This window comes from Struthio camelus, chromosome 3 (assembly GCF_040807025.1).
Source record: "Struthio camelus isolate bStrCam1 chromosome 3, bStrCam1.hap1, whole genome shotgun sequence".
In the NCBI taxonomy this organism is placed as follows: domain Eukaryota; kingdom Metazoa; phylum Chordata; class Aves; order Struthioniformes; family Struthionidae; genus Struthio; species Struthio camelus.
In genome coordinates this window covers 94,706,606-94,716,864 of record NC_090944.1, presented here as the reverse complement: position 1 = coordinate 94,716,864, position 10,259 = coordinate 94,706,606, and the positions used below count along the sequence as shown (strand labels likewise).

The 10,259-nt window shown below is 63.0% G+C and overlaps 1 protein-coding gene across 1 annotated transcript; it reads left to right on the top strand.

Moving 5' to 3' along the window:
* The first annotated feature begins 2,997 nt into the window (after positions 1-2,997).
* On the top strand, positions 2,998-5,737 carry LOC138066812 (rho GTPase-activating protein 35-like). The gene is made up of 3 exons (XM_068939200.1): positions 2,998-3,108; positions 3,547-3,742; positions 4,461-5,737. The coding sequence occupies exons 1-3, from the start codon at positions 3,056-3,058 to the stop codon at positions 4,854-4,856; spliced, it is 645 nt and encodes a 214-aa protein (XP_068795301.1). The 5' UTR covers positions 2,998-3,055; the 3' UTR covers positions 4,857-5,737.
* The last annotated feature ends 4,522 nt before the right edge of the window (positions 5,738-10,259 follow it).

Here is a 10,259-nt window from a genome sequence, read left to right as displayed (position 1 = left end):
CCCTGCTGGCCACTGCTGCCGCTGCCCCACCACACAACCTCCACGCCGCTCCCTGCTCTCCCTCCGCAGGTGCGGCTCCACCTTCCTGCTCAAGCACCGCGTGCCTCTCGGCCAGCTCTGGCTGCTGTGCGGGAAGGACGAGGCGGCGGGCGGGCGCGAAGAGGAGGAAGAGGACGGGCATGGCCTGAAATGCACCAATGCCCTCGTCCTCGTCTGGCCCAACGACGGCTGCGTGGTCACTTTCCGGTGAGTCTTGGCGGCACGTGCAGGGCTGTGGGGGGTGCAGGGCACCGTGCTCGCCTGCAGTCCTCTCTGGCCTTGCTGGGGCTCAGCTCCGGCTGGGGCGAGAGACAGTAGGGGTCCTGCGGGGGTTTCTGACGCAGTCACAGGCACCTCCAGGCGTGCACAAGCCTCGCCCCCGCCCCCACCTCCCCCCTGCACCTCTGCTCCCCCCAGGGACACTGCGGGGGGACACCGACCGGGGGCTTGGGTGCATGGCGCTGTGCAGCAGTGCCAAGCGGGCGAGAGCTGTCCGGGCACCTGGGCCTCTCCCGAGGAGGAGCAGGAGGAGCAGGAGGAGCAGGAGGAGGAGGAGGAGGAGCGGGCTCTGAGGCTGTTTCTCCTTTTGGCTGCAGGTCGCGGGAGGCCAAGGAGCTGTGGCTGAGCACGATGCTCAGGTGAGCCCTGGCGGGCAATTCAGCCCGCCTGCGGCAGCGGCAAGGCTGCGGGCGGTGCAGAGGTGCCGGGGCAGCTGCCCCCAGCAAAGCAGCCGGGGAGGTGGGGGAAAGGGACCCCCCTGCGCGGGGCAGCTGCCGGGCAGAGCGGCAGCAGCAGGGCCTTCGCCTTGTGCCCGCAAAGCAAGAGCAGCGGCCTGCAGCTGGCCCGGCGGCTCCTTGCCGGCGGGCAGGGGCACCGCGAGCTGCCGCTGCCCGTTTGCCCACGCAAGAGGCGCGGAGGCCGCAGGGCCGGGGCCGCTGCCGCTGCCGAGCGGTGCTGCCAGCCAGCGCTGCGGGAAGGGCTCCTGCGCCAGGGTGGCGCGGGTGCGCGGGGCCGGGGCCCGGGCAGCCAGCAGAGGGGCTGGCTGTGACGGAGCTCGGCCTTTGCCCCTGCCCTGTGCCCAGGCCGAGCCCAGGAGCCCCGGAGACCCGCGTCACCCGACTCGCCTCCCTTTGGCTCCTCGTCACGGCCGTCAGCTTCCAGGGCGCCGTAAGTGTCCCGGGGGGCTGCGCTGCGCCCCGAGCGCCACGGGGCTGCGGGCAAGAGCCCGCGCCACCGCCTGCTCACGCTGCCTCTTTGCTCTCTTGCCTAGTCGGGGTCGCTGACCGCCCGGACCGTCGAGGCCTTGGTTTCGGCGGAGGTGAGCAGGGGCTCCCTGTCCCGCGGCCCCAGCTGCGGGCTGCCGGGAGGCATGCGAGTTTCGGGAGGGAAGGCGGCCGGCCCCAAGCACCCACGTCGGGCAGAGAGGCCAGGCCGTTCCCGCACGCAAGCATCTCCTCCGCCGGCATCCCACGACCTCGGGTTTTCCCTGCAGCCGCTCGCGCTTTTCTGCGGGGCTGAAGCACCTGGCTGGCGGCCCTGGCTGCTGCCGGGCGCCTCCGTAACCTGAACGCCTGCCTTTCTTTCTTGCAGGCTGGCACCAAGCAGAGCCCCGTCTTGGCCCCATCGGCTGCTGAAGAGGGACTTGGCCACTCCACTGGTGAGTTGCAAAGGGAAGCTGAGGAGCTGCCTCCTCACCCAGCGCTCGACAGCAGCTGAAAAGCTGCAGCCCCTCCGCTCCCTCTCCACTTCTGCTTTCCTCTTGCTTGCAGCAGAGGGGACTAAGACAAGGAAGAGGTTCCTGCCATGGCCGTTTGCTCGGAGACGAGCCTCGGCCAACGGGGACGGCCCCGGGCAGCCGGACTCTGGCCTCGGGACGCCTCTCTTTGGCCAGCCTCTGGCTACCCTTTGTGGAGAGCAGGGGACCCTGCCCCAGCCAGTCCAGGTAAGGCAGCCTGGCCACGCAGCGATCCGCCTGCCGGCTTGTCTCGCCAGGCGGCACCCCCAGCTCCTGGGCTGCAGAAGGCCTGCAAAGGAAGGAAGCTTGCAGCAGCAGGAACAGCCAGGGGTTTCTGTAGTCCCCCGACTACAGAAGCGTGCTCGAGAGGCTGGCTTGGGGCACAGCCCGGCTACGCCCAGCGCCATGTACCTGCAGCGAGAACTAGATCCGAACCAAGGCAAAGCAGCATGCGCCGCCCAGGCACAAACTCGCTTCTCTCCCTGAGCAAGTGCTTCCCTGCTAAACGGCCTTTCTGCACCCGATGAGCTCTTCTGCCAGCCCCGTCTGCTTTCTCCTGCAGGAGCTGCTGGCCATATTGTACAGGGAAGGGCCTGCCACGGAGGGCATATTCCGGAAAGGTGCCAGTGAGAAGGCCCGCAGGGACTTGAGGGAGGAGCTGAACAAAGGAGGGGCCGTTGACTTGGCAAGCCAACCCGTGCACCTCTTGGCAGGAATCTTGAAGGTGAATTTCTGCCGACTGGCAGCACGGAGAGTACGTTGCCCACCTGCAGGGGCCCACTCGAGCGCCTAGCTGGGCCCAGGGGGCACTCCAGGCTGAAACCCCGGGGAAGCCAAACGACGGGCTTTCAGGCGGAGGAAAGCTTGGCCTCTGTGTTTGCCACCTGCTTGCCCGTTCTCCTGCTTGTGCCTGCCCTGGGAAAAGTCACCTCCTCCTCCTCGTCCTCCTCCTGCTCCCCAGCAGCCTCCTGAGGGAGGAAGACTGAGGTTTCTGGGTGCACTAGAGGCTCATAGGCACTAGGGCCTCTTCTTGCACTCCCACGAGCGTGCCCAAGCGGGGCGGTCCTCGCGCAGCCCACTGCTCGCTCTGTCAGCGGCCAGGAGCTCCTTTGAGAGCGGGTAGCTCCAAGCAGCCTGCCTCCTGGGGAGCCCAAGTGCCCGTGGACGCTCCGTCTGGCCTCAGGCGTGGTGTCCAAGCCTCATCTCCGTATCTCGGCCTTGCAGGACTTCCTGCGAAATATCCCCTGCACGCTCCTCTCGGCGGCCCTCTACGACAGCTGGATGCTGGCTCTGGAGAAGCCAAGCAGGGAGGAGAAGATTGAAGGCCTGAGGGAGTAAGTGTGTAGCCAGTCCCACCGTTCTGGAGCGGGTGGCAGAGGCTGGGGCCTTCTCTGGAAACGGGCAGTCTGTGGCAGAGCCCGACACTTCTATCCGCTTGCTCGTGCCGATACCACACAACACAGCCACAGGCTTTCACGGGCCTTTGCAAAGCCTCCCACGACGTCTCCCGACCACCTCGCCTTTATTCCCACTGTCCATCTACTGATGAAGCGCCCACCTCCCAGTCCAGATGTTCTCATTCAAGGTCTCGTACTTAAGCACGTGCTGTCGGGCCTTTCTCGACAGCACACGTGGAAAGGCGAGAGAGAGCACCGGCGTTCCTCTCGTGGGAGGAGGCGCCACTTGTGGCAGTTGCCTTGAGCCTTGCTCCCAGAAGCGGCAGCAGCCGCTGCCCCCTGAATTCACGGCGCCTTTTCTTTGTGTTTGCTCAGGGTGGCTGACCAACTGCCCAGGGCAAATGTGCTGCTGCTCAAGCCCTTGCTCGCGGTGCTCCACCGCATCAGCCAGAACGCAGGCACCAGCAGGATGGGCGCCAGCAACCTGGCCATCTGGGTGGGGCCCAGCATGCTGAGCCCGGGCACGGACAGCACACTCCCGCTGGAAGTGCAGAGAGAGATCTACGACAGGGTATGTTGAACTCACCAGCCAGCCCCTCAGCTGGGCTCTGCACAACGCGACAGGCACATCTCTTAATGGAGCCGCAGCCCCAGAGCTACAGCTTTTGGCGCAGAAACGGCACTGAGGAGCAGGAAAGACTGCTGAGCAGGTTCTCAGCCCCTTGCCCTGACATCCCTGCTTTTCACTGTGCAGGTGATGGTGCTGGTGGAGTTTCTCATCGAGAACTGCACAGCTATCTTTGGGGACGACGTGGCCTTGCCTTGCAGCCCCTCGGCTGCGGAGGCACCCGAGCACACGGGCAGCTCCGCAGGTAGGACGAGGCACGGAGGATTGGCACCACCCAGGGCTGCTGGTCCCAGTGCTTTAGCTGGAGATCGGAAGATGTCTGTGGCAATGCAGAGAGGTGCAGAGGGTGCAAGACCCTATGGCAGGGCTCTGCTCCTGCAGCACTTCCTGCCACTTCAGGACAATCCTCACTCCACAAAAGGTGTCCCAGTTGTTAAACCTCTGCTCTTCACAGCACTGCTCACTATGCACTGGACCTGCGCTCTCCCCGTGCAGGTCATGGCCCCCAGGGGTGCTTGCGTCTCCTGACCTGCTCCTCACTTCTAGAGGTGCTCAGGCTGCAGCTTGCCATGCGCCTGGGCTGCGTGCTCCCACCGGGAAAGTCTCCTTGCTCCCCTTCAGAAGCCAGGAAAACTAGCTAACAAGCTCTTTCTCCCCACAGCGCACCCAGGGGCCGCTCAGCAGGACGCTGCAGAAGCTGCCTGCGGCCCCCCAGCCGCTGAGCTGCAGCAGCCCCGAGGGAGAAGCCCCAGAGATGGCACGTGTGCCTCTGCCCCTCCACTGCCTCCTCTGGAAAAGCAGCTCAGCACAATGCCCAGGAGGCGCTCGGAGCCAGCCCTGTCCTCCCCCGACCGCTCGGGAGGCAGAAGGCACCAGGAACACGCCAGCACTGCGGACAATGTTGCGGTTGAGCAGCAAGAGCCGAGCTTGGCGAAGGAGGCCCTGGAGCAACCGCCTGCCCCCTTGCCTGCCCCGGTCTCAGCTGCCTCTGCACCCGCAGTGCCCGGCAGGTGCTCCCCAGAGAGCTGCTGTCCTGCTCCCCAGGGCCTTTCCATAACACTGCTGGGACCTGCTGCCATTCCCACTTCCTGCTGGCGGGCCACAAGGACCACGAGAAAGAGCAGGAGAAGGAGAAGGAGAAGGAGAAGGAGAAGGAGAAGGAGAAGGAGAAGGAGAAGGTCAAGAAGAAGGTCAAGAAGAAGGAGAAGGAGAAGGAGAAGAAGGAGAGAGAAAGAAAGAGAAAGAGAAAGAGAAAGAGAAAGAGAAAGAGAAAGAGAAAGAGAAAGAGAAAGAGAAAGAGAAAGAGAAAGAGAAAGAGAAAGAGAAAGAGAAAGAGAAGGATAAGAAATGGAGAGAAAAGAGCTGAAGAGAAAATAAAGGGGGAAGAAAAAGGTGTAAGAAAAGAGGTGAAGAGGAAATAAAGAGAAAGAAGGGGGAGAAAGCCTGGTGGAGAAAAGAGTGAGGAGAAAAAAAGGTGGAGAAAAAGGGGTGTAAGCAAAAAGAGGGAGAAAACGGGGAGAGAAGTAAAGAGGGAAGAAAAAGGAGGGAGAGAAGAAGGGGAAAGAGAAAAAAGGGGAGAAGAAGAGGGGTACAGGGTGAAAGAAGGGAGCATAAAGGGGGAGGAAAGAAGGGGAAGGCAGGGGAAGCAAAAAGAGGGAGAAGAAAGGGGGGAGGTAGGAAAGTGGGAGAAAGGAAGGGGGAGAGCAAAAAGGGGGAGAAGAAAGGGGGGAGCAAAGGGGTTTGGAAAAGGGGAGATAAGAAAAGAGGGAAGAGAAAAGGGGAAGGGAGAAGAAGGGAGAAAAAAAGCGGGAGAGACATGGGAGAAGAAAGGAGGAGTAAAAGGGGAAGGGAAAAGCAGGGAGAAAAGAAAGCAGGCGAAAAGAAGGGGAGAGAAAAAGGGGGAGAGAAAATGGGGGAAGCAAAAAGGGGGGAAAAAGAGGGAGCAGAAAGGTGAGGGAAAATGGGGGGAAAAAGTCGAAGGGGGAAAAAGGGAGATAAAGGGGGAGAAGAACAGGGGAAAAGCGGGATAGGGAAAGGGGGAGGGAAAAGAAGGGAGAAGAATGGGGGAGGAAAAAGGGGGGAAGGGGGAGGAAAGGAAAGAGGGAAGAAAAGGCGGGGAGGAAGAAGGGAGAGAATGGAAGGGGTGAAAAATGGGAGGAAAAAGAGGGAAGAGAAAAAGGCGGAGAACAAATGGGGAGGAGAAGCCGCAGGGAGAAGGAAAGGGGGAGAAAAAAGGGAGGGAGAAAGAAAAGGGGAGAAAAGAGGAGCAAAACGGGGAGAAAGGAATGGGGAGAAAAGCAGAGGAGAAAACCGGGGTGCAAAGAAACAGGGAGATCAGAGAGGGAGCGTTAAGATGGGGTAGATTAGACCGGAGCAGATGAGGAAGCAGAGAGAAAAGTGTGGGGAAGAAAAGACGAGGTTAAAAAAAGGAAAGACAAAAACGGGAAGGAACTCAAGGAAAGAAGAAAAAGGAAAGGGAAAAACCCCCTTGGCAGCACCCCTGCCACACGGTAAGAGCGGCAACCCCGGCGGCACGTGCAGTGTGCTTTGGCCTGTCGGAACTTGTCTTTGGGGAGCGCTTAACTCCCTGCTGGGGGCCCAGGGGAGCCGTGGGGCAGGAGCCGGGGGGCTTCTGACTGACGCCCGTGCACCTTCACTGCAACAAAGCACTTTTGCGCAGGACTCTCTTGAGTCTGCTCCTTGTCTCTCTTTCAAGCGCTCGGCCGCTACACATAGCCCACGGACTTGTGCCCGCGTCTCTGGGTCCGGCAGGGCTCTTTGAATGCCCTGGTATACGGACGCAGCAGGAGGGCAAGTGACTGAGCAGCGGTAGCCCTGCTAGTGCCGTTGTCGGAGACGGCAGGCGAGATTTTGGGGGGAAGTGCCTCTCTGTCCGGGAGTCAAGGGACACCGCCAGAGGGCAGCAGTTTGCAGTCAGGGGCAGAGAGAAGCCGCAGGGAGCCGATGCTGCTCCAGCAGGGGCTTCCGAGCAAGGCAGCACGCAGGCATGGCAGGCGGGATGTTTCCCGGGTGCAGCTCTTCCCAGGACACGGGGGAAAGGGGCAGGAGGTGACGTGGCCTGACCAGAGCCGCGACTGGCAGAAGCAGCATCCCGGCAGCAGGCTGCAACTAGAGAAGAGGCCCCCTCCGTCGGCCCCTGTGAGCAGGGGCACTCTCCTCCCAAGCAAGCTGAAGGAGAAGGTCCCGCTGCCAGTTGCAAAAGGCATTGGCCGCTCTTGGCAATCTGCAGCTCTGCCGTCACCTGGCTTCCAGCTCTCTTTTGCCAAAACCACAAGCGTTTTGTCCTTGCGGCCCGCACGGCCGCCAAGAGACAGCCTCAGCTCGCAGCCTGTCCTCCTGGGAGAGATGCTGCAGGCCCTTCAGCATCTTCGTAGCCCATCGCTGGACTCACTCCAGGAGCTCCACATCTCCCTTGGCCGGGGCAGCCCAGCACCAGCCACAGCACTCCAGCTGTGCAGGACCGCCTCCCTCCACCTGCTGCCAAGGCTCCTCCTAACCACAGCCCAGCAGGCCGCTGGCCGCCTTGGCCACAAGGGTGCAGTGCAGGCTCACGGGCAACTTGTGCACCAGGACGCCCAGGGCTTTCCCCCAAGAGCTGCTTTCCAGCACGTTGGCCTCTAGCCTGTACTGGTGCATGGACTTCTTTCTGCCTAGGTGCAGCACTTGGCCTTTCCCCTTGTTGAGCTTCAGGAGGTTCCTCTTAGCCCGTCTCTCCAGTCCGTCAAAGGCCCTCTCAATGGCAGCACAGCCCTCTGGTGCGTCAGCCACTCCTCCCTGTTTTCCATCCCCCCTGGTTTAGCAGCCAGCTTGCTGAGGGTGCTTTCTGCCCCATCACCCGGGCCACTGAGGAAGAAGAGGAACGGGACCAGAGCCCGCACTGACCCTTGGCCTGCACCTTGTGTTACTGGCCTCCACCTAGGCTTTGCACCACTCATCACAACCCTCGCAGCTCTGCCGTTCAGCCACTTCTCAGTCCCCCTCACTGCCTGCTCATCTCACCCCTACTTCCTCAGCTTGCCTCGGAGGGCATGTGAGGGCAGGCAGCGTGGAAAGCCTTACTGACCTCAAGGCAGACAACATCCACTGCTCTCCCCTCCTCTGTCCAGCCAGCCCTTCCCTCGTGGAAGGCTCCCAGGTTGGGCACGCGTGGAGCTTGGAGGAGGTGATCCTTGTCTATCAATCAGCTTTCCTGCAGCCCTCTTCCCTCTCGCGCCCTATCCCATGCGACGCTTCCTCCTGCACCCTCGCGCACCAGCGAGGTGCAACCTCTTGGTGTGCCACACCCGTCTCAGCCGCTTGGTTGAGGAGAGCCCCGTGCAGCAAAAGCACTTTGGAGGCGCCTCCCCTCTGGAGCCAAGCATCAGTGACGGCTGAGAGAAAGACCACCCCTGCAGGCATGCCCACAGGCCTTTGGACTGGCGCTCCGGTGCAGCCTGCACGCATGGCGACTTCCGTTTCAGACTCTGGAGCACCTCTGCTATGAAGAAAGGCGGGGAGAGCTGGGCCTGTTTAGCCTGGAGAAGAGAAGACCGAGAGGCGATCTCATCAGTGCGTACAAGTATGTGAAGGGAGGGTGTCGAGAGGATGGGGCCAGGCTCTTCTCGGTGGTGCCCAGCAACAGGACAAGAGGCAACGGGCACAAACTGAGCCACAGGCAGTTCCGCCTGAACATGAGGAAAATGTCCTCCTTCTTTCCTGTGAGGGTGACTGAGCGCTGGAACAGGTTGCCCAGAGAGGTGGCGGAGTCTCCTGCCCCGGAGAGAGTCAAAACCCGTCTGGACGCGATCCTGGGCAATATGCTCTAGAGGACCCTGCTTGAGCAGGGAGGTTGCACTAGATGATCTCCAGAGGTCCCTTCCAGCCTTGGCCATTCTGTGATGCTGTGATCCGTATGCAAGCATTTCCATGAGCCTGCCTAATGTCCTGTGGAGTGCTGTTGAGACTCTCGGCAGACTGGTGCGATGCACACGAGGTGAGGGGGGATTCAGGTGCCTGAAAGCCCGGGCCTACAGGCTTCTGGGTATGCCAGGGCACCCGCCGCAAGGGATTTCCCAAGGCATCTCAAACAGATGCTGGTCCTGGTGTCTGGGCAACTGAATCCTGCCCTCAAGTCTTCTCTGGCTGTGCTTGGAGCCAACATTCCCACTTGTCATGGTGATGCCACATTTTGGCACCTGGCCTGGGGGTCTCCAGTCTCGGGCGGACCACCCCACTGACAGAGGGCTGAGGAAGTGTGAAAGATGGGATTTGGGGCACCGCCTGGGCCCTGCTTCTCTAGCAGGCACAGGCCCCCTTGCTTGGCCCCTCCAAAGCGGGAGTCCTCCTGTCCCAGCAACAACAGGGCATGCTGCAGCCGGGTGGGCAAGCCGCCTGTGCATGGGGGCTTTTCACGGACACAGAGCCGGCTGCTGAAGCCGGGAGCTGCTCCAGCACCGAGCCCGTCTCCTCCGCCAGGGAGACCTGCAGCCCCCGGCCCACGCCCCGGCCCTGCCCCACGGCCCGGCCGGCGCATCACAATGTGCCGTCGTGCATCACAATGTGCCGCGGTGGCACCCGGGTGGCCACGGCCACCGGCGCCCGCCCGGCCCCAGTGCGGTGCTGTGCCGGTGCGGGGCAGCAGGGAGACGCAGGCTCCCAGCCCAGCGGCACTACTCGGCACGCCGACACCGCTCCGTGCTTTGCGCAGGCCTGACCGGCGCCTGGCGCTGCCCGGCGCGGGGCACGGACGCACCGCAGCTGCTGACCCGGCCACGGCGCCATGGGACAGGCGAACTGCTGCGGTGCCCGGGGCGCTGCCGGCCCCGCTGCCGGCACGCAGGCACGGCCCGAGGCCCCTGGCCGCGCGGCTCCTGGCGCCGGCCCCGGGCTCGAGGCCAGGGGAGCCTCCCGGCCCCCGGCGCCGCTCGGCGCCTTCGTGTCGCGCAGGAGCCCCCAGCTCCTCCTCAGCGACCGTGTCCAGGTGACCCGGCACCGGCGCACCAGGGACAGGCACCTCCTCCTCTTCCCCGACACCCTGGCCATCGCCACCTTCAAGTAAGGAGAGCAGCCCCAGCCGTCCTTCCCCCGCCCCCACCCTCTGCCCCCGGGCACTGCCTCTGCCCTGCTGGCCACTGCTGCCGCTGCCCCACCACACAACCTCCACGCCGCTCCCTGCTCTCCCTCCGCAGGTGCGGCTCCACCTTCCTGCTCAAGCACCGCGTGCCTCTCGGCCAGCTCTGGCTGCTGTGCGGGAAGGACGAGGCGGCGGGCGGGCGCGAAGAGGAGGAAGAGGACGGGCATGGCCTGAAGTGCACCAATGCCCTCGTCCTCGTCTGGCCCAACGACGGCTGCGTGGTCACTTTCCGGTGAGTCTTGGCGGCACGTGCAGGGCTGTGGGGGGTGCAGGGCACCGTGCTCGCCTGCAGTCCTCTCTGGCCTTGCTGGGGCTCAGCTCCGGCTG